Genomic DNA, 21,294 nt, shown 5'->3' with positions numbered 1-21,294 from the left:
AAGTGAAGTCATTCAGTCGTGTCCGACTCTTAGCGACCTCACGGACTGCAGCCCGCCAGGCTCCTCAGTCCATGGGATTTTCCAGGCAAGAGTACTAGTGTCTAATATATAGGAGATTCTCAGTATTTGTTGATTGAATGAGTTAGTGTAAATTCTCACAATAGTCCCACTCAAGCAAAGATAACAACAGATGCACACACATACATATGCAAGGACCAGATCCAAGTCTGTGCTCTCTGGAACTCAGCTTACTTCAAACTGCAGTAAGTTATACATAGTTGAATGTTGCACCTACTTGAGATGAAGAGGACCTAAACAAAGCTCTTTCTAACCCAGTCTCTTCTAAGTGTATTTTTATGGTTCTAGCCTGCATTTGGTTTTTAACTCATTGTCAGAGCAACATTCGTTATAATTTATTCCTTAACTGAAGAAACGAACAATATGACAAAAAGAAAAAATGCTGTATTCTAGTAGGAGAAGACTATATAAGCACAGGAACAACAAACACCCATGGGGATGTGCACTGAGATCGAACTTTCAAGGTGAAAGATTGAGATTTGTACCTTATTGCAGTGTTTGCATGATCAGATTTATCCAGCATAGATTTACCCAACATGTTACCCATCTCCAACACATCCAAATAGCTTTGGAAATTATTTTTTTTCCATTCATAAATTTCGGAGAGAGTGTTATATACACACTTATTCTTTTCAGAATTTTTACTTTTTTATTTGCTATTTTTAATCAACTGTGGTTGATTCTGGTTTCCCTGGTGGTTCAGTGGTAAAGAATCCTCCTGCCAATGCAGGAGACGTTAGATCCCTGTGTTAAGAAGATCCCCTGGAAAGGGAAATGGCAACCCACTCCAGTACTCTTGCCTGGGAAATCCCATGGACAGAGGAGTCTGGTGGGTTACACTCCATGGGGTCGCAAAACGTCAGACATGAGTCACCAACTAAACAACAACAGCCACAGTAGTTGATTTACAATATTGTATTGGTTTCAGGTGTACAGCAAAGTGATTCAGTTATACATATGTCAATCTTTTTCAAATTCTTTTCCTCTTTATATTATTACAGAATATTGAGCAGATTTCTCTGTGCTATACTGTAGGTCCTTATTGGTTATCTATTTTAGAAATAGTCATGTGTATATGTCAATCCCAAACTCCTCATTTATATTTCCCACCCACCTTTCTTTTCCCCTTTGGTAACCATAAATTTGTTTTCTATGTCTGTGAGTCTGTTTTGTCAATAAGTTCAGTTGTATCATTTTTTTAGGTTCTGCATATAGGCAATAACATATGAATTTGTCTTTGTCTGACTTACTTTACTCAGTATGATGATCTTCAGGTCCATCCATGTCGCTGCAAATGGCATTACTTCATTCTTTACAATGGTTGAGTAATATTCCATTGTATATATGTACCACATCTTCATCCACTCATCCGTCAATGGACATTTAGATTGCTTATGCCTTGGCTATTGTAAACAGCATTACAATGCACACTGGGGTGCATGTATCCTTTCAAACCACAGTTTTCTCTGGACATACGCCCAGGAGTGGGATTGCAGTGTCATATGGTAGCTCTATTTTTAGTTTTTAAAGAAATCTCCTTACTGTTCTCCATAGTGACCTCACCAATTTGCATTCCCACCAACAGTGTAGGAGTGTTCCCTTTTTTCCACACCCTCTCCAGCATTTATTGCTTGTAAATTTTTGATGATGGCCATTCTGACTGGTATGAGGTGATATCTCACTGTAGTTTTGATTTGCATTTCTCTAATAATTAATGATGTTGAACATCTTTTCAAGTACCTCTTGACCATCTGAACACATGCACACTTTTTATACTTGCAAAAATATTCTTCAGTATTTATGGAGCACTAGACAACCATAGTGAAGGCTCCTACTTCTGATTCTTAAACTTATTACTTAGAAGTCCTTCATCTTGGCTCCATACAGGACCAGGTACATAATTTGCAGGGCCCACTGAAAAACAAAAACGCAGAGCCCCTTTTTCAAACATCATTAAGAATTTCAAGCCAGTAGAAATAGCAGAGCATTAAAACAAGCCCAAGATCCCTCTGAGCACAGAGCCTGTGTGACTTCATAGGCACACTCCCATGAAGCCATCTCTGGTGCACAAGTCCCCAGATCAATCCCAAATACCTCTAACATTCTAGAAGCCACTCTGATTTAATTCTCAGCCCTCCCTGCTTCGGAAGTGGTGCCTCTTCTAGCTCTTTATACATAAGCTCTTAATTAGGCCCCAGTCTCTTTTGAAGAACTCACCTTAGAGGAGCAGTGTACAATTGTTATGCCTATTCTTTTACTGTGGACACACCACATGTGAAAAAGCTTGTTGTCTCCCATTCTCCCTTCATCCTCTCAGCTTGTCCCAGAATCCAAATACAGAGGAGGCTGCAGATCTACCATGAAACTCGGCAGTCGGGAAAGTCCCTATGGATCTGATAAGGAGCAGTTTCTAATGAGTCATGAGGTCCCCTCCTGCCAGGGTCCCTCCCCATGTGCCAGCAGCCAGCACCATGGGCATGCCGGGAAAACCTCCCACCCAAGTCTTTGCCCTGGGTCCAGAGTCTGTGCCCCATCCAGGTAATCGCTGAGAACAGAGGCTACACACAGCAGACGTTCCTTGTTTTCCAGGTACTGAGGGCCATAATCCCTCACTCTAAACAGCTCCTGAAATCAAGCGGAAAGCAGGTCAGAGGGGGAGTCTGGGGAGAAGAACCCAACACCAGATTCTGTGGCCTGCAGGCTACATGCTGTGTAAGAGGAGCAGGTAGGAAATCTCTCGGTGGGCAGAGATTAAAAGCAATGAAGTGCAGATAGTGCAGGGGGTCAGGCCCAGGGTAGGTTTGGGGAGAAGCTCTGCAGAAGGGGGTCGAATGTCAAGGGGGGTCCAGAGCTGACTGCTAACCCCTCCCAAATTCAGGGGCCTGCGACAGCCACCCCAATACCTGAAGCCATGGCCAGTGGGGAAGACGAGCCGAGGAACTGCGCAGTGTGTGGGGACCGGGCTACAGGCTACCACTTCCATGCCCTGACTTGTGAGGGCTGCAAGGGTTTCTTCAGGTGAGAACCTCCTCCTCAACACAAACAACCTCCCAAACTGCCTGCCAGACAGCCTTTAAGCCTTGGCACATGCTAGGGCTTGCCCGGCTACAGCACTCTTGCATCTTGGAACCTAACCATCCTATAGCTAGCATGTGACACGCTGGCAACCTCAACACTGTATAAACATGTGGCAAAAGAACAAAGGGAGGCAGAGAGTGTGTCCTCTGGACACAGCCCCTGAGTCAAGTGTACTCACTACCTGCAAAGCACCAAACTAGCCCAGTTTATAGAAAGTATAGACTCCTGACTGATTCTGTGCCCCATGGCAATGCTTGAGATGTACTGTGTCCTCCCTACCCCTAGGGACTTCTGGACACAGCTCAGATTAGCCCATGTCCCCATAGATTCAGGATTTTAGTTCCCCAACCAGGGATTGAACCCGGGCCCTTGGCAGTGAAAGCACCAAGTGCTAACCCCTGGACCACCAGGGAATCCCCACCATAGATTCTTTTGGGACCGTATCACTGTAGCCCCTCACAACGTCTGTCTCCACAGGCGAACAGTCAACAAAAGCACCAGTCTCACGTGCCCCTTCGCTGGAAGCTGTGAGGTCAACAAGGCCCAGAGGCGCCACTGCCCTGCCTGCAGGCTGCAGAAGTGCTTGGATGCTGGCATGAAGAAGGACAGTGAGTTGCCCCCTACCATCCCAAGAATCCAGTGTCCTCCCCTGACCATGCTTTGCCCTTGTTCCCACAGCATTATTCTCCACCTGGAAGGCAGAGTAAGCTTTTTGAAACAAGTCAGACAATGTCACTTAAGATCTCCAAGGGCTCCTCATCTCTCTTATGGTCCATGGTCTCACAGTCCCATGTCTGCCATCCACCTCTCATATTTTTCCTACTCTTTCCCCTTGCTCAATCCATCCCAGCCACACTGATGGCAATGCCATTCTCAAACACACCAAAGTACGCTCTCCTGGGGACTTACGTAACTTACACTTGCACTTGCCATTCCCTCTATCTGGAATGCTCTTTTCCTAGGTATTCTTATGGCTTGCTTTTTCTCCTTTATCTCTCAAGTATAGTGCCTGTTACTTAGTAACTACTCAACTCAGTGCCAAGTAATTAGGTTCAGCCCCCAAAAGACAATGTAACTTGTAATAAACTTAAACTAACAGAAACCAGCTTGCCTAAGTACACTCAGCTGAAAACTGGAGAGTCAGTATTCACCAGACCCTTATTTTCTTTGTGACATCACATTACTTTTCATCATGGAGTAGTAGAAAAGAAACTGTAGAAGTCAAAAAATCTTGAATCCAATCTACATCACATAAGTATTTCGTGACCTTGGCCCTGGAACTAGAATGTCAGCCTCTCTCTGTTTCTGAAAAACATGGAAATCACACCTGCCCTCTCTACCCATAGGATTATTTCATTCACTGAGACCTAACCTCAGAAGCTTTGAAATTATAAAGCTACTGCAACATAAGGTGATGTTTTTGGTATCACAAGCCCTCCCTCTTCAATATTCCCCCAGAAGCCGAACATCTCCTAATACTTTCCCCACTTTATTGTCCATCCTTCCTTTCCCTCCCACAGTGCTGTTTTCTGCCACAGTGTCCCATGGGTCGGAGCAAATGTTACAGGAATCCCCTACCACCTGGAGCCTCTGGGACTCCAGTCGAGCCCAAGGAAATGTCAGGAACTCTCCTCCCTCCTTGTGTCCACTGTGCAGAGTGTCCAAGGGTCCCAAGCCAGGGGCTGGCAGAGAGAAGTGCTCTCTGCTGGTCTCAATAGCTTTGTCACATCCCTTCCCCGGGCACAGTGATCCTATCGGCAGAAGCCCTGGCATTGCGGCGAGCAAGACAGTCCCAGCGACGGGCACAGCAAGCATCGATGCAGCTGAGTAAGGAGCAGAAAGAGCTAGTCCGGACACTCCTGGGGGCCCACGCTCGCCATGTGGGCACCATGTTTGACCAGTTTGTGCAGTTCAGGGTGAGCATTTATAGGATTCAAGATGAAATAAGACAAAAGGGTGTCCAAGGAGGCTGGCCCGAGGGAGGGGACTGTGTGCCATGCCCTGATAGAGGACAGAACTTCTCCAGAACCCCAGCCAAGGCAGACTTCTCAGCCTGGAATCCTTCCAAGATAAAACTGTTGGGTTAGTCGCTTAGTCATGTCTCACTCTTTGTGACCCCATGGACTGTAGCCCACCAGGCTTCTCTGTCCATGGGATTTCCCAGGCAAGAATATCGGAGTCGGTTGCCATTTCCTCCTCCAGAGAATCTTCCCAACACAGGGACTGAACCTGGGTCTCCCGTATTGCAGGCAGATTCTTTACCGTTTGAGCCATCAGATAAAACTAGAGAAACCTAAAAGAGACCCCTAGGACTGGGGCTCTCACTCAGGCTCTGATCTCTGCAGCCACCAGCTCATCTGTTCACCCATCACCAGCGCTTGCCCACCCTGGCCCCTGTACTGCCCCTGCTCATGCATTTTGCAGATGTCATCACTTTCATGGTACAGCAAATCATCAAGTTCACCAAGGATCTGCCCCTCTTTAGGTACGTGACCCCTTCCCGTGCCTTTCAGGAAGAAATTGCTCCAGTAAATTATAATCCCACTCCATCAAAAAAAAGTCACTAACCAAACTAACCCATCCCTCAGCCCTTTCCAGTAGCGGATCTTGAATTCTCAGCTTGGCTTTTAAGCATCTCAGTAAGAACTGGGGGTTCCTCTCCCTCTCTGAAGTTCAGCCTAACGTGCAGGTCTCCTGCTCCTCACAGGTCCTTGCCCATGGAGGACCAGATCTCCCTTCTCAAGGGAGCAGCTATAGAAATCTGTCATATTGCACTTAACACCACTTTCTGTCTCCAAACACAAAACTTCCTCTGTGGGCCTCTTCGCTACACCATAGAAGATGCAGCACAAGGTGAGATGGTGCTCGGGCAGCAGAGGGCATGCATCCCTTTGGTAGGGTATGTGGCAAGGTGACCCACAGGCTCCTAAGCCTAGTATCTCCCACAGCGGGGTTCCAGGAAGAGTTTTTGGAGTTCCTCTTTGGCTTCCATAGGACACTGCGCCGACTACAGCTCCAGGAGCCTGAGTATGTGCTCATGGCTGCAATGGCCCTCTTCTCTCCTGGTGAGCATCCTCCAAAGCCCAGAAGCTTTCATTCTACCACCTCTGCCCAAACTCCCAGCTCCCTCAATCCATCCATCCAGGCCTTGTAGTCTTCAAACCTGTCGAGTGGGTCTATCCCAGTCTTGGCTCTCCAGGCCACCCACAACCTCCCATCTTATCCTTCCTCACTCCCTATGTTATAGACCGGCCTGGAATAACCTGCAGGGAGGAGATCGATCAGTTGCAAGAGGAGATGGCGCTGACTCTGCAGAACTACATCCAAGGCCAGCAGCCACGACCCCGGGACCGGTATGGTGGGACTGGGCACGTGGAGGCTGTACCAAAGGAGTTAGCGTGAACTAAACTCAGGATGAGTACTTTTACCAGGGCCCCTGGGGATCTAGTCCTTCCCTCCCATTTCACAGAGTTTCGGCATTCAAATTGCTCCTACTGCTGTTTCATCTCACTTTTTCCAGATCTTTTTATTCAGCAGAGATGCAAAGTGGTAGCTCACAGGCTCTGTGTAATAGCATTCCTGAGATTGATGACATCCATCACCTCACCAAGCCAACTTCTCCAGACTAAAGCCATCCTATCAAGAGTCTTGTTCACTCTCTTGGCCCTTCCTCTCCTCTCCATTGGTCCAATTCCTTTACTTTTTCGTTCCCCTTGAAGTTATGGTCATTCAGTTTCATGGCCAAAGCCAGTCCCTGGTTCCACAGTCCATGAGCTAACCAGGCTCTGGGGCACACTCCACTTCTATTTTGCTTATTTCTCAATGTGCCAGTTTGATCAGAAGAGGGTTATAATACCATAGAACACACCCACCTTCTAGAATCTGCTCTACAAGGCCAGATCCACACAGCTGAAGATCTGTCACTTGGCCCTTTGGGCTCTGGGTTCAAGACAAACAGCATGGTGAGAGAAGTCAGTGTCACACAGAGGCCCCTTTGGAACTTGGTGTTCAGACCTAGCTTCACTGAGAGGCAATTCAGGGGGTCAGGGCCTCAGGACAAGACTCTTAGCTGCCTTATTTCTCTCCTCTTTCCCTGGTGACCACAAAGGTTTCTATATGCAAAGCTGCTGGGCCTGTTGGCTGATCTCCGAAGTATTCACGATGCATTTTGGTACCAAATCCAGAACATCCAGGGACTGTCCACCATGATGCCACTGCTCCAGGAGATCTGCAGCTGAGGCCCAATCTACCTCCTTCCCCAGCCCCACCTGGACACGTTGGACTGGAAAGGGGAGAATCCTGGGGCCAGAGGTTGGAGACAGTAAACAGGGAGCCCATTGGTTGCAAAGAAAGATTAAAGCAGTAACTGCCTCTTCATGCAGTAATAGGGAGAGTGAGGGGTGGCTGTGGGGACAAAGTTGTTTTCTGGAAGCACAGAAGATGCGGAAGGAGGAAGCCTCAGAGCTAAGAGGTAAAGAAGCTCCTTCCGGGAACAGGTGGGCCCCACTTTCTGAGGTCAAAGATTGAGCCCTTCAGCCCTTCTTTTCCCAGTTTGGGAAACTCTGGGATGGAACACAGGATGGGGAGTGAATCCCATGCAGATTTTTCTGCTCTGAAAAGAAAGAGGCTAGGAGCTTTAATCCACAGAGAAATAAAGGAGGTGGTAGTGAGGAGAGAAAATTCAGCCAGACATACCCCTTAATTCTTCTCCTCTAGTCCAGAGCCATAATAGCATGGGAAGATGATACTGGACTGATGGCAGAGGTGGGAGACTCAACCACTGCCTCAGCAGCTGCCCCGTGGCAGCTCCAGTTCTGAGGAGGTTGTGGTCCTGTCCCCACTCTGCTCCTGGGACCCAGAGGTCACCCAGCAAGGTGGGCTCTGGAGAGGGCTCTGGCCCCAGGACACCTAACTCAGAGGCTCCAGCTGTTGTGTGGGCTGGCTCTGGGATGACCTCAGCCCACAGTGATGCTAAAGCCACAGTGGAATCTGTTGCGCCAGTGATTAAGGAAGGCTCCGAGGGCGAGGGTGACAGGCAGGGGGGGCATCTTCTTCTCCAGTACAGCACCCACACACCAGTTACTATCCACCAAGCCTGATGGGGAAGAGAATACACACTATGCTATTTAACAGGGCTTGGAGAAAGGGGTCAGCGGATTCAAGGTAACACTTCCCTCCCACTGCCTGCCCCAATCCCTCAGCACCTCAGAATATCATCTGAACAGTTCTCACCTCTAAATACCATGTTGGCCTGGGGCAGAGTCAGGTGGTAACCAAAGGAGAAGGTTGTGTCTTGTAGCCTTGTGTTTGCTTCAAACTCCACTCCAACCTGAACCTGAGAATGGAGGGCGATGATGGGAGACGGATCTGTCTCAGTGAAGACAAGAGGAGTCCTGACAGGGGACCGGCAGAATGAAGGCACGCGTGAAATGTATACGTAGTGTGGGCAGGAAAATCAGCAGGTCAGCAGCGCCTGCAGGGGTCCGCAGGGGCCTGCTGGGGGAAGGGCATGGGGTCAGTAGACTCACCTGTTCATTCGCCCTGTGGTAATAACTTGCATGGGCCCCACCTGATCCCACATTCAACGTAGCTACCCAGTGTACAGCTGTGAAAACCAAAGTACAAGAGACAAAGAGCGTTACTGCAGTAGAACACAGGCCAGCATCTCCAGCCAAGGCCAGAATTGCCCTCCCCCTCACTATTCTTCCTCACCCCATACCCGAGTACTTCCCAGCCAGTGTCAGGATGGCCCCCTCTTCGCCCGGCCGCCGGTGATAAACTAGCTCTCCTCCCAGCACCAGTCGATGAGTGAGGCTCTGCAGGAAGTGAGCGACCACGATCACTGCAGGGGAGTGGGGAGACCTGGAGTCAGTCATAGAGATAGGCCTGCTCTCTCATTCCCAATGGCTCCCACCCCAGCCTGCCCCCAAAGTTTTTTCTCTAATCCCTGAACTGTACAGACATGCAGAGGCATAGTCAACATGGGCAGGTGGGTGGCCAAGACCAAAAGAACCCTGCACCCATTCCTCACCTGATTCCCCAATGAGGTCCGGATTTCCTAGGGTTAGAGTGGCTGTGTAGTCATCTCCCCGATACTCGCCATCGAACTGCCAGGTCAGGAACTTGGCCTGCTGCGTCTAGATAGGGAGGGCAAGAAGTAAAAGCTCCCGCTCTCCTTACAATCACTGCTGCCTCTACTGCTGTCCCTCAGCCACCAGAGCAGAACACTCGAGGAGGAGAAAGAGGAAATGCCTCAGTGGATGAAGGCGGGAACCCCGGTCACCTGAAAGACAGCCTTGGCTCGGAGCCGCTCCGCCAAGAGGAGCAGGACCTGGGCGTTGAGGCTGCCACCGCTGTCCATATCTCCCACCACAGTGGGGAACACCTGTTGAAGAGTGTCCACAGTCAGTAACACCGAGCAGAGGGGCACCTCTCGGCCCCAGTCCAAACGTAGGATTTCTTTAACAGTACGCAGCACCCCCTAGTGGAATCACAAAGACAAACTCTCAACCCATCACACAGATAGGTTTCCCCACCTTCTCCCATTCAGAAGAAATGCAGAGGACATACCCTGCCCATTCTTCCCCATAACAAACACATTTCTTCCTCCTCTACACCTGAGTCCCAACTGGCCTTTGGGGGAGATAACCCAGGTCAGTGGAGCCCTCACCTCAGTGGGACTAAGTTGCCAGTCCCCTGCATAGGCCGCATGAAGATGATAGCCTGGCAAACCCAGAGCACTCATGTGCACAGTGTGGGCCACCTGAGGAAAGAGAAATCCATGGAGAAGACGGCATTCCTGCTCCATTTCAATCCCCCATCCTACCTTCATCTATTCCCCATCCAGCAGGTCTTTTAAGAAACCCAAACATTCCAACTTATACAGAGGGTCGCCAGATTAAAAGCAACAAGTCCCACAGGCAAAGGAAGTCGAAAGGGCCCCATATCCCTCCTCTTTTGTCCCATTTAGCCTGGCTAAGGGGGGAGCACGAAAGGAAAGGAAAAGATCCAGGGACAGGCAGGGAGGAATAGTGAGGAGGGGCCAGAGAAGTGGGGGCACCTGGAAATGGCTGCTCAGAACCTTGTTGACAACGAGCTTCACTCCCTCCATCTGTGCTGGGAATACATCTGAAGGGAGGGGAGGGGGAAGGGAAGGAATAAGCAGACAAGGAACCCCACCCCACGAAGTCGTCTCCCCTTTCAATCCCACAGAAGTGCTTTGGAGGAACTGACCTCCTCTCAAGTCCTGCAACAGGAAATGCTCCACTCCATGGGGGCGCCTGATCCTCCCTGAGGCTGCATGCCCCAACTGTGATCTCCCCTTTTCTGCTCCCATCGCTGGACACCCAGCACTCAAGACCCCGCCCTTCTCTGCCCCTTCAACTTGAGACACTCAAATGCCTTGGGTGTCTTCTCACCTTTGCATAGCCGGTGCAGCTCATCAAAGCTCCCAGGGTTGGGGAGAGGTTCCTCTCGACGGGGGCTCCGGCGGGGCAAAGCCCCCATAGGTGCCAGGCCCAGTGTGTTCCCCATTTCAGTAGAGAGGTCAGGGAGGGGCCGGGGTTCGCCTGAGAAAGGACGCTGTTGCTCCCTCTACCCTCCACGGGCCCCACCCCCCATTATCCGGCTCCCCAGTCCCAGAAACTTCCACATAGTCCGACGCTAGACCTGGAACAGGAAAAATAAGGAGAGAAGGCACCGGTGGGGAGCTTGAACCCCAGGCACACTCCCCTTTCATCTTTAATCCCGCTGCCACCCTTGTGACCTCCCCCACTCTCTAATCCTAGTCTCCACTACAGACTTCACCCAGCTTCCTAGTCTTTCTACTCTTCATTCCTAGGCCACATGGCGAGGCTTGCAATGAGGCAATAACCCTTACCTTCTCAGACCATCATGCTGCCCCTTTCCCCCAGGCACACCCCGGTCATCTTGATGGGGGCAGCCATCTTGAGTGATGGCAGAACTGCGGCTTCACGCTGCACCCCCAGCGTGGTCATGGACGCCATCTTGGAACCGGGCGAAAAAAAGATTTCAGAGACCCAACCCTCCTTGATTGGGCTCCGCCCAATGGATTAAAAAAAAAAAAAAAAATGAAAAGGCTGCTTGGCTGCCGAGCATTGGCCAATAGGAGAGGAAAACGCAAAGGAGTGGCCGACCTTACTTCCAGAGAGCTCCAACTCCGGCACTGCAGGGACAGGCGGTACTTGATTGGTTAGGTCCTTGCTGCTGCTGCTAAATTGCTTCAGTCGTGTCCGACTCTGTGCGACCCCATAGACGGCAGCCCACCAGGCTCCCCTGTCCCTGGGATTCTCCAGGCAATCTACTCAAATAGATGGCGTTAGATTGCCCTGCCTCTCCAAGGTCGGGAAAAACCTTCTAGCTAACAAGACACTAGAGGGAGCATCTTGGGGCCTGAGTCACTGAAGTTCCCTCCACTGTGTAGCCTGGAGACATATAGCCTGTGAAAGGTGGCCCAGGGAAGACTGACTACTTCTTTCGAACACTGATTCATATCTCACCTAGGGGCCCCGCCCCAACCCAGACCCATACGAACCCCTGGGGACTCCTCTTCGCAGTCCTTCACAGTACACAGTTCAGTTCAGTTCAGTCGCTCAGTCGTGTCCGACTCTTTGCGACCCCATGAATCGCAGCACGCCAGGCCTCCCTGTCCATCACAAACTCCCAGAGTTCACTCAGACTCACATCCATCGAGTCAGTGATGCCATCCAGCCATCTCATCCTCTGTCCTCCCCTTCTCCTCCTGCCCCCAATCCCTCCCAGCATCAGAGTCTTTTCCAATGAGTCAACTCTTCGCATGAGGTGGCCAAAGTACTGGAGTTTCAGCTTCAGCATCATTCCTTCCAAAGAAATCCCAGGGCTGATCTCCTTTAGAATGGACTGGTTGGATCTCCCTGCAGTCCAAGGGACTCTCAAGAGTCTTCTCCAACACCACAGTTCAAAAGCATCAATTCTTCGGCGCTCAGCCTTCTTCACAGTCCAACTCTCACATCTGTATATGACCACAGGAAAAACCATAGCCTTGACTAGACAGACCTTTGTTGGCAAAGTAATGTCTCTGCTTTTGAATATGCTATCTAGGTTGGTCATAACTTTCCTTTCAAGGAGTAAGCGTCTTTTAATTTCATGGCTGCAGTCACCATCTGCAGTGATACACCCTCAAATGAATTCCACTCATAGGTACAGCTCTCCGTAGGAAAAGGGACCCACCCTCCCTCCTGGAGGTCCAAACCTTTTAAAGTTCACCCAAGAGTCCTCTCTGTAGAAAGGGAATGGATGTGAGAGCTTGGGGTAGAGGAGCAGGGGCTGCAACCTGAGTTCCAGCAGAAGTAGTCCCTGAAACACCTGACCTCTGAAGTTGATTCTTCCTCCCCTGGTTTGCTAGGAAAGAAAGAAAGTGAAAAGATTCCCTAGGCAGAGTTGGCAAATAAAACTGAGAAATATAGGCTCCTGCCCTCAAATGCGCTCCACTCCAAAGCCAGGGACAAATCAGTGGAGCTCCCTTTCAAGCACTAAGTGCTCCACAGGGGAATAGTTGAAGATAGAATAAAATTTCTTAGGCTCTAGTCGCCTCCCCTATTAGCGCTCACATCACCACTCCCATCTCTCAGGAAGAGGTCAAAGGATGAAAGATACAAGTACTTGTGATCTCTATTTAGCTGATTTCACCCAAAGGCCTTGGGCCTGGGAAATGCATCTCTGTCCTCCCTCACAATCAGGACAGGGACAAGGGCCAGGACCTTGGTTGGAGGGATGTTATGGCCCCTGCTGACTTGTATTGGCTGACCACTGCCTGGACCTGATAAGAGAATCGAATGCCCAGAGACCTTCAACCTTTATCCTGCCAGAGCACACCAATGATGGGGGGGTGGGGTGGCGGGAGGGGGTGTGGTGTGGGCAGCAGCTGCTCTCTGAATTTGTTTTACTGGGGGTGGGCTTGCTTGCTGATCTGCACTCAGGAAGGTCATTCTGGTTCTAGTGTTTTCTCCCCCATCTCATTCATTACACATTAACTCAAAAGAGTACAGAGTCAATCACACCTGGCCTCTGGCCCTAATCCTTATTCTCCTAACCTGCATTCCCCTCACCCCTGTCCCTGATTTTATCGCCTTTTTTCTGTCCCCCAATACCTCTCTGTCAAGTTTCAGTGAATGGGGGTAGGGTTGGGAGATGAAATTTACCCATAATGGTACAAAGATACCAAGGGCTGAGGTCGTTAGATCTGATACATCAAAGTTTTCCAGGAAAAAAGAGAAGAAAACCCTAGAAATCCTGCTTACTGAAGGATTCAGATCCAAGGACTACTGGTCCCAGGCCCCAAAGGAATGAATCTTGAATAGGACTAAAATGTATCCCCTTGGCATCCATTAAGTCCCTGCCTCCAACCCCATCACCAGGCATCTCCTATATGCTGGCCTCTCCTCCCCCCACTTCTCTAACTTGTTTACTCCAGCATAGTTCCTGCCCCACTGGACTCCTCCAAAGTCCTTATCACCTGATGGGGTGGAGTGGGGAAGCAGAGAGATATATAGCCCCTTCCTCCTCAGCCAGGCCACACACAGACACAGACACAGCATCCCTGACCAGGTACAGTAAGAGATTGAGAGGCGAGGGCGCGTCCACAGACTTCAGGCAGAACAAGGGAGCCAAGTTGGAGGGGACATGTAGGGAGCGGGCCGCGGGGGAAGGGGGAAGCCCATGCAGCGTCAGTGACCTCCCCTGCCCCCAACTGTTCGCAGGCCACTTTCCCTGCCGTTAACACCATGAAGCTGCTTGCATTGACTGTGCTGCTCCTGACCATCTGTGGCCTTGAAGGTGGGTGTGAGCTGAAGAGGGGTCCCAAGGAGGAGAAGGTGCCCTGCTGTCTGTGCTGCTATGCCCAGGTCTGGCAACCAGAGAGCTGAAGAGGAAAATCATCCCCTCTCTAAAGCCCAGAAAACCCATCCAAAGACCTGGAGTTGGACACCTGTTCAGGGAGAGGGCTGAGAGCTGAGGCTGAATCCTGGCAGAGATGTGGGACTCGTTGTTGGGGACTCAACTGAGAGAGCGTGTGTGTGTTTCTGTGTATGTACAGGGGCTCTGGTTCGGAGACAGGCCGAGGAGCCGAATCTGCAGAGCCTGGTCTCTCAGTACTTCCAGACTGTGGCGGACTATGGCAAGGACCTTGTGGAGAAGGCCAAGGGCTCAGAGCTTCAAACCCAAGCCAAGTAAGTCTCAGCAAAGGGAGTTCAGTGACCAGGGGGCTGTGGAGAGCAAGAGGGGAAGTTGGGAGATCCCACAGAGCACTGAGCTCAGGGGTGGGGGGCTAGGGAGGATGAGGTTTAATTGTAGAGGAAATGCCATTATCATCCTACACATCCCTCAGACCTCTTCAACAGGGAGGGGCAGCAGGAACTGGGCTTCGAATTTCTCTCTCTATGGTCTGTTCCTCTGCCCGGTTGAGAGCTTGTCTCCCCTCCTGTCTGTCTGCCAGGACAGACCAGGCACTAGGGTTTGGGGCCTCGGGTCTCACCTCCCACCACAAGAAGGCCAGTACCCGTCCCTCGCCCTCACTTCTAACCCCTCACGTTGCCAGGGCCTACTTTGAGAAGACGCAGGAGGAACTGACGCCCTTCTTCAAGAAGGCTGGGACTGACCTGCTTAACTTCTTGAGCAGTTTTATAGACCCCAAAAAGCAGCCTGCCACCCGCTGAGGTGTGCAGATACGGGCCTCCCACCCCTCGCTCGCCCCTGGCACACCCGCTGGCCAGGCCTGAGGTGCCTCTCCCTGCCCACTCCTTGTTTTCTACAATAAACTTTGCAGGAGTTAAGTTGTGAGCCTGCTGTGTTTGGGGATCCAGGAGAAATAAGGGTCGCGGGGGAAGAGTAGGACTAAGAACAAAGAGAAATCTGCTTCTAACAGGAAAGGGATTTTGGTGTGAAGGGGTGGAGAAAGGGTTGACGAGACCAGTGGTGGAAATGACAGGCTGGGAGGTGCTGGTGACTCTTCTCCAAACTCAAGGAATCTTTTCACAGGCCTGGGAACGACATAGAGACTTTGCCTTGGACATGGTACCTTGAAAGGCACGAAAGATTCATTATCTGAATCCCTAGACTCCTAGAGTCATGGGAAATGAAAGCACCCCTCAGAATTTCCTCTACCACACTATGAAGAGGAGAAAGCTTCCCCAAATGAGCCCAGAGGTGTCACCCAAGGCCCCTCCCCTCCATTCTGAGCCAGGGGACACTGTGCTTCTCCCCTGAAAAGAAAGTGAAAGTCCCTCAGTCGTGTGCAAATCTTTAATTCTCCAGGCCAGAATACTGGAGTGGGTAGCCATTTTCTTCTCCAGGGGATCTTCTCTACCCAGGGATTGAACCAAGGTCTTCTGCATTACAGGCAGATTCTTTACCAGCTGAGCCACCAGGGAAGCTTTCCCTAGAGGTGCTCTAATCCTTCCATTTAAAACCTCTCACTTAGACCCCTGTCTGCAGAACACTCATTCCAAGTATCTCCCCCACTATTGAAAGTGAAAGTGTTAATCACTCAGTCATGTTCAACTGTTTGTGACCCCATGGACTGTAGCCCACCAGGCTCCTCTGTTCATAGGGTTCTCCAGGCAAGAATACTAGAGTGGGTAGCCTTTCCCTTCTCCAAACCCAGATCTCCTGCACTGCAGATTCTTTACTGTCTGAGCCACCAGGAAAGCCCCTCCCTTACCATTATCTGGGTGCTGTTCATAGAACTGGCCTAAATTCTCGTGGCTATCTTAGAGCCTAGAGCTAGCAGACGTGATAGCCAGTTAAAGGCCTGCCAGTTCTCCAACTTGGTGGACATGTAGGACTTGAGAAATTCTGGTAGCTGAGATAACCTGGCTTAAATCAAAATGGAATGGAAGTCAGGCTGGCCTGATGCAGGAGATTCACAATCCCCAAATGGGAAAATGGGCATTTCCAATAAAAGCTTGTTTATACTTTATCTTTAAAATATTTACTTCCCTACCCTAACTCATTCTTCATATCTCATCTGAAACCACCTTTCCCAAGACATCAGAAATGGCTCCAATGTCTTCTATATACTTTTTAAGACTTTTATTTTATATTGGAGTATAGTTGATTACCAATGTGGTGTTTCAAGCACATAGCAGGGTAATTGTGTTATACATATTTCATGTATCTGTTCTTTTCCAAATTCTTTTCCCACTGAGGTTATTATAGAGATTGAACAGAGTTCTCTGTACTGTACAGTAGGTCCTTGTTGGTTATCTATTTTAAATATAGCAGTGTGCATATCTCCATCCCAAACTCCCACTCTATCCCTGTCCCCCTCTTCTGTATATTAATCAACCTCTTCAGTCTGGCCTTCTAGCCCCTTACCACTCAAAATTACTTTCTTCCCCTTTCTTTCTCAGTATCGTTTTCCCCCCACCCCCCAACATGTGGTAAAACATGCAGGGACAGAGATCTGTCCCTCACTTGCAAGATGACCTTGGACACGTTAATTAACTTCAAAGAGCTTGAATTTCCTCACAGGGCTAAAGAGTGGATCAAATGGTACAAGCTGGAAACACTGAAAAGTGTCAGTCACCATGCAGTGCAAAGTGCTGCCCAGCACGGGGTGGAGGTAGGGGGAGATGGGGGTAAGCCTGGAGACCTGGACCCATTTGCACAGGCCTGCGGGATCAGAGGTAGGGCTGACATCAGATGGGACTCAGATACTGCCACAGAGTCCTGCCTAGAAACAGGACCGGCACTGACAAGGGGCACCCCTTCACTACCCACCCGTGCCCTCAGAGGAGCTGGCCTCCTACCCGGACCCGACTTGTTCCCTTTTGCCTTATTTGCTCACATGCTCAGTTGTGTCCGACTCTGTGACCCCTTGAACTGTAGCCTTCCAGGCTCCTCTGTCCATGGGATTTTTCGGGCAAGAACACTTGAGTGCGTTGTCATCTCCTCCCCCAAGGCATCTTCCTGGGCCAGAGATCAAATCCAGATCCCTGTGCCTCCTGCTTTAGCAGGTGGATTCTTTACCACCGTGCCACCTAGGAAGCCCTCCCCTTTGCCTTACCCTCCTCCACCTCCAACCTGGCCCCCTGAGGTCCGTCTTACCCCAGAATCCACAGAAAACATCTTCCATTAAACCCTCCATTGGGAGTCTCACATGCGTTTGTCACACCATCCCTTCTGCACGTTTGGCTTTCCAGCTCTGCTAATGCCCATATGCATGTGTATTATGAGATGTGCTTACTCTGCTCCCTGTAGCCCACTCTGATCTGGGTTGGTGACTATCGGGGGTTGGACAGCCAGGCTTGCCTGCAACCCAACCTTGTTCCCGTTGTCAGGCACGGAGGGCCATGCTGGGTGAGAAAGTCATTTCCTGGGTTTGACTGTTCTGAATGTGCCTAGACTCCCAACACATTACTCCTTGCTCCAGCTCCATGTTAGAGAACCTGGGGGTCAGGAGTTTCTTCATTCCCCCAGTTACAGTCAGCATTCATCCCTCAATCAAGTAAAACAACCCTGAAGTCTATTAGACTACGAGCTCTGGCAGGTCAGGAACCGAGTTTGCCTTACTCGAAATGGTATCTTCAGTATCCAGCCTAGGCTAGTAGAGGCTGAATAAATCTTAAATGAATGAATGAATGGAGTCCAGTCTATGGTGTCTTTATTGATGTTAGTCCCTTCCCACTGTTTAGTAGGACCTGGGGGTGGGGAAGAGGGGAAGGGTGGCACAGAGGGGTGAGACTAGAATATAGACATCAGTGAAGAGCATCTGAGGTCTTTGACGAGGAGGAATCACTGGTGATTATTAATGAGGGGCAGAAGGTCATTACAGGGGTAGGGTCAACTGGCATTTATGGTGGGGAGGCGTATGTGATGCCAACCACAAGGGCTGGGAGGAGAGCGTTTGAAGGAAGTGACAAAGGGCATCTGTTCTAAAGCTATTGTGGTGGTTTCTCATGCTTCAGGGTCTCATAAGTCTCCTGGGTCCGGGTGCTCAGGCCCTGGAGATAGAGGTCAAAGGACAGTCAGGAGCTTGAGCCCATCACTGGGCTTCCTAGCCACCCCTGCAGGCTCCACCCCTTCCAAAGGTCACTCAAAAGCCCACCCTCTTCTGCTGACTTCCTGGACAGGGAGTCCAGGTGGTGGGGGGAGGCAGGTTCACTTACCGTGTAAATGCCATCTGATTTCTGTAGAGGCAAAAGGGGCAAAGCATTAGAGACCAACATGTCCCACAGGACCCCTCAACATCTTGCTCTCCCAGGGAGGTACTTGGCCAGAGGTGACTGGTTCCCTCAGGCCACTCTGGGGCATGAACGCACATTTGCCCATAACACTACCAACACACATACATACACAACATTCAACTCTCTCATGTACTCATTGTCAGTCTACACTTGACTCTTCCTCATTGCCTGCTGAATATTTTACTTGTGACTTGGCTAGCTGGCAGGGTAGGTAGGATGAGGTGGGAGGGGGTCTCTGAAGCTAAACAGATCAGCACCTGAGTCCCATGCCCCGCCCCAGAGACCACAGACCCCAAGGCTAAAACCCTAGAAGGGCTGAGTCTGAAAAATTGTTGACACCCCTTTGAGGGTGGGTTCATACCTCACTGGCTGTAGCTGCCTTTCGCACCTGCAACTGGAGGAAAGTCATTAGCAAAGGTGAAGTTAGTTGGCCCAGCTCCCCCTCCAGACTTCATGGGGGAACTTCAAACCCCCTTTCCCCCTTGCCTTGAAGCCATGCTGCCACCAACCTCCCACTTCTCCTTCCAGCCCTCAGCCCACCCTGCCCCTGCCTTACCTTGAGTCGGCAGTAGAGCAGGGTGAGGACAATGCCATACAGAAACAGGATGGCATCCAGGATATAGCAGAGCTGAGGCTCTCCCAGGGCCGCTGAAGGCAGAGAGTGCACGCATCAGGTCAGGGGCAGCGGGGGAGATCTGGTGCTCAGAGGAGAGAAGGGAAGGGCTCTGGGAGGTCGGACGGGGCCTGAAGGAGCACCCTCCAGGGGAAGCAACTTCATCTTCCTCTCTGGATTCCTGTTTCTCTTACCTCTCAGTTTTCTCCCTCACCCTAGGGTAGGGGTAGGACAGGAGTGTGAAGGGGTTCATTGTGATGCAACTTATAGTCTCTGAGAGTTGACAGCCTTCCCCTTTTAGCCCCCAACCAACTTTTTAGCACTGTGGGTTCCTCAGGCACCACTGAGCACTTCATAGCCCTCAAGGGACCCATTTGTGTTCACTGGGCTGAAAACCTCAGCCCAGAGGGGTAAAGTGAGGGGAGGCAGTGACAAATTTCAGCAAAGAAACCACAGGGGTGTCTTTGCTAAGTCCTGTGACCTGTGGCTGAGGGCTGGACAGGAAGGATGTGAGCTGAGGAAGGGAGGGAAGGCAATCACTCTATTATTGGTCATCTAGCCTCAGCCACACTGCTTTCCCCCCTCGCCACCCTCATCCTGAGACACTTAAATACATAAAAACAAGGTGCCTGCTTTCCTTGGCCTTATGGATACCGACGGCTCTACACACAAGGTCGAGTGAGCGTCTCGGCCCAGGCTCAAGGGGACGACTACGAGCAGTATGGATTCCGGCTCCGGGTACTCTGCCCTGTTACTCACTCTCGGCCACCGAGAGAGGAAGTTTTGTGCAATGAAAAAAATCAAATAACGTCTGAGCTCCAGCCTCTATCAGCTCCGACCCCTATCAGAAGAGCTCGTGAGCATGTGATATGCCGGTTAAGTGCGCTTTATGGTGTGACATTCTTTCACACACAGTGTTGCATAAATCTCAAAACTACCCCTCGACGGAAACATCATCGCCATTTTGTAGATGACGAAACCGAGGCCAAGGAAAGTAATTCTTCAGGGCCACAGAGTTAAGTGACAGAACTTGAATTCAAACCCAGGTTTTCCACTTTTAAAGCTTGCGCCCTCTCTTTTATGCCTCAGTGGCCCTACTGCCTCATCTTATGGCAGCGGACTGGTCCCTCACTTAGACCTTCCCTCCACCTTCACAGCTGGGCTGGTGGAAGTCCATCCCACTCCATCTTTTTTAATTTCCCCACTTCCCTTTAAGTTTCACTAACCTCTTCCTCCCCGAACCCCAGCTGTGACCATCCTGTCTTAAAAAAACAGACAACTCCAAGAGAGCAAGAAGAGGTCAGAGAACGATGGAACCTCAGAACTACAGAGACCTTCCTTTTCTGCCTCAGTATTTCTCAGCTGATGCTCCCAGCTCTCTAGACCTGAGCATCGTGTGCTGCCTGCCCTCATTTCAGCTGTGCCTTACTGAAAACCCCTTAGAGGCAGCAATTGTGTTTAACTATCCTTGCCTCACCCCTAAACACAAGGACAGCCCCCTGCCTTCCTAAAGGGGGCTTTATAATTGTTATTTAACCAGCTAGAGATCAGTTCCCAATGGACAAGACCAAATGCACCCCACAGAAAACGCTCATCATGGGAAATGGAAGCTTCCCCCCGGACCAGCTTTTCACGTCATAGAACCACTCCTCTGCCAAACTGAAGCCTTATGGTGTATTAGCCCTGAAAAAATAAGAAGGGGACAAGAGGGAACAATTCCTGTGCCCTGATGGGGACGGGATGGGACCAGCCTCAGGGTCTCTGTGTCCACCTGCCCCATGCCAGCCTCCATCCGTCTGTTCCCGCCTTGTCCCTCAGACACATGCCCTCGGTTCCCACCCTGGAGCCCAGCTCCCCGTCCCTCATCAAACCCTCTCACCTGCTTGTTCAACCAAAAGGAGTAAGAGCAGGAGCACCGCTGGGATCATCCTGGCCAGGGGCTGAGGGGCTGAGAGCTGGGGATCTGACGCTCTGCCGGCACTGCGCAGCTGTGCTGTGAGCAGCTCCCTGACCACAGAGTTCCCCCCTTCCTGCCACGCCTTCCTCCGAGCTCTGGCCCCTTCCCCTTCCTGCAAGAGAAAACGAGCAGCTCCCGGAAGGGCCAACTAAGGAAGGGAGCTAGGAGATCTGAACTCTCGTGCCTCCGTCCTTCAGTGACCAAGCCCCTGTCACCATGGAAAGAGGGGACGCCTGTGCTTGGGAAAGGCTATCTAAGAAAGGCTATCTAAACCCACCTTCTCACTCCAGCCCTGTCCAGAGACAGAATGATGATAAACTGCCCCT

The 21,294-nt window shown here is 50.6% G+C and overlaps 4 protein-coding genes across 8 annotated transcripts; 2 read left to right on the top strand and 2 right to left on the bottom strand.

The window, feature by feature from the left end:
- Positions 1 to 973: 973 nt before the first annotated feature.
- TOMM40L (translocase of outer mitochondrial membrane 40 like) lies at positions 974 to 11,167 on the bottom strand. Of its 4 annotated transcripts, XM_070366454.1 has the most exons (12): positions 11,036 to 11,167; positions 10,575 to 10,824; positions 10,217 to 10,284; positions 9,827 to 9,919; positions 9,440 to 9,637; positions 9,188 to 9,293; positions 8,876 to 8,998; positions 8,685 to 8,761; positions 8,389 to 8,491; positions 2,982 to 8,251; positions 2,296 to 2,703; positions 974 to 1,992 (listed from the first exon to the last, which is right to left on the bottom strand). In XM_070366454.1, exons 2-10 carry the CDS (start codon positions 10,687 to 10,689, stop codon positions 8,112 to 8,114), a joined length of 1,023 nt encoding a protein of 340 aa, XP_070222555.1. In that variant the 5' UTR covers positions 10,690 to 10,824; positions 11,036 to 11,167; the 3' UTR covers positions 974 to 1,992; positions 2,296 to 2,703; positions 2,982 to 8,111. The 4 variants fall into 4 exon arrangements, with proteins under 4 accessions (XP_070222555.1, XP_070222547.1, XP_070222560.1 ...); XM_070366446.1 differs by having other exon boundaries at positions 974 to 2,703; XM_070366459.1 differs by having other exon boundaries at positions 974 to 2,471.
- NR1I3 (nuclear receptor subfamily 1 group I member 3) lies at positions 2,695 to 7,394 on the top strand. The gene is made up of 8 exons (XM_070366476.1): positions 2,695 to 3,096; positions 3,634 to 3,764; positions 4,903 to 5,072; positions 5,502 to 5,641; positions 5,864 to 6,009; positions 6,093 to 6,221; positions 6,389 to 6,509; positions 7,265 to 7,394. The coding sequence occupies exons 1-8, from the start codon at positions 2,990 to 2,992 to the stop codon at positions 7,392 to 7,394; spliced, it is 1,074 nt and encodes a 357-aa protein (XP_070222577.1). The 5' UTR covers positions 2,695 to 2,989.
- A 2,530-nt stretch (positions 11,168 to 13,697) lies between the features above and the next one.
- APOA2 (apolipoprotein A2) lies at positions 13,698 to 14,964 on the top strand. Its single transcript, XM_005909209.3, has 4 exons — positions 13,698 to 13,761; positions 13,914 to 13,989; positions 14,249 to 14,381; positions 14,750 to 14,964. The coding sequence occupies exons 2-4, from the start codon at positions 13,938 to 13,940 to the stop codon at positions 14,865 to 14,867; spliced, it is 303 nt and encodes a 100-aa protein (XP_005909271.1). The 5' UTR covers positions 13,698 to 13,761; positions 13,914 to 13,937; the 3' UTR covers positions 14,868 to 14,964.
- Positions 14,965 to 17,798: 2,834 nt separating this feature from the next.
- On the bottom strand, positions 17,799 to 21,235 carry FCER1G (Fc epsilon receptor Ig). 2 transcript variants are annotated; one of them, XM_014482745.2, is made up of 5 exons: positions 20,891 to 21,235; positions 18,955 to 19,046; positions 18,760 to 18,786; positions 18,321 to 18,341; positions 17,799 to 18,155 (listed from the first exon to the last, which is right to left on the bottom strand). In XM_014482745.2, exons 1-5 carry the CDS (start codon positions 20,937 to 20,939, stop codon positions 18,093 to 18,095), a joined length of 252 nt encoding a protein of 83 aa, XP_014338231.1. In that variant the 5' UTR covers positions 20,940 to 21,235; the 3' UTR covers positions 17,799 to 18,092. The 2 variants fall into 2 exon arrangements, with proteins under 2 accessions (XP_014338231.1, XP_005909270.1); XM_005909208.3 differs by having other exon boundaries at positions 18,760 to 18,792; positions 20,891 to 21,095.
- Positions 21,236 to 21,294: the final 59 nt, after the last annotated feature.

The sequence above is a fragment of the Bos mutus genome, chromosome 3 (assembly GCF_027580195.1).
Source record: "Bos mutus isolate GX-2022 chromosome 3, NWIPB_WYAK_1.1, whole genome shotgun sequence".
In the NCBI taxonomy this organism is placed as follows: domain Eukaryota; kingdom Metazoa; phylum Chordata; class Mammalia; order Artiodactyla; family Bovidae; genus Bos; species Bos mutus.
Note: the sequence above shows the minus strand (reverse complement) of the source record. Positions and strands in the feature narration are given on the sequence as shown.

Bases quoted from the DNA above. Each gene is read 5' to 3' on its own strand.
- NR1I3 (XM_070366476.1), top strand. From the start codon at position 2,990: ATGGCCAGTGGGGAAGACGAGCCGAGGAACTGCGCAGTGTGTGGGGAC. The intron at 3,765-4,902 runs GTGAGTTGCCCC...CCCCGGGCACAG, and splicing joins TGCTGGCATGAAGAAGGACA to TGATCCTATCGGCAGAAGCC. The intron at 6,510-7,264 runs GTATGGTGGGAC...GTGACCACAAAG, and splicing joins CAGCCACGACCCCGGGACCG to GTTTCTATATGCAAAGCTGC.
- APOA2 (XM_005909209.3), top strand. From the start codon at position 13,938: ATGAAGCTGCTTGCATTGACTGTGCTGCTCCTGACCATCTGTGGCCTT. The intron at 13,990-14,248 runs GTGGGTGTGAGC...GTGTATGTACAG, and splicing joins GACCATCTGTGGCCTTGAAG to GGGCTCTGGTTCGGAGACAG. The intron at 14,382-14,749 runs GTAAGTCTCAGC...TCACGTTGCCAG, and splicing joins GAGCTTCAAACCCAAGCCAA to GGCCTACTTTGAGAAGACGC.
- FCER1G (XM_005909208.3), bottom strand. From the start codon at position 20,939: ATGATCCCAGCGGTGCTCCTGCTCTTACTCCTTTTGGTTGAACAAGCA. The intron at 18,342-18,759 runs GTATGAACCCAC...TTGCCTCTACAG, and splicing joins AGGCAGCTACAGCCAGTGAG to AAATCAGATGGCATTTACAC. The intron at 18,156-18,320 runs GTAAGTGAACCT...CTCTATCTCCAG, and splicing joins AATCAGATGGCATTTACACG to GGCCTGAGCACCCGGACCCA.
- TOMM40L (XM_070366446.1), bottom strand. From the start codon at position 10,689: ATGGGGAACACACTGGGCCTGGCACCTATGGGGGCTTTGCCCCGCCGG. The intron at 9,638-9,826 runs GTGAGGGCTCCA...TGATTCCACTAG, and splicing joins GGCAACTTAGTCCCACTGAG to GGGGTGCTGCGTACTGTTAA. The intron at 8,762-8,875 runs GTATGGGGTGAG...TGGTTTTCACAG, and splicing joins ACTGGCTGGGAAGTACTCGG to CTGTACACTGGGTAGCTACG.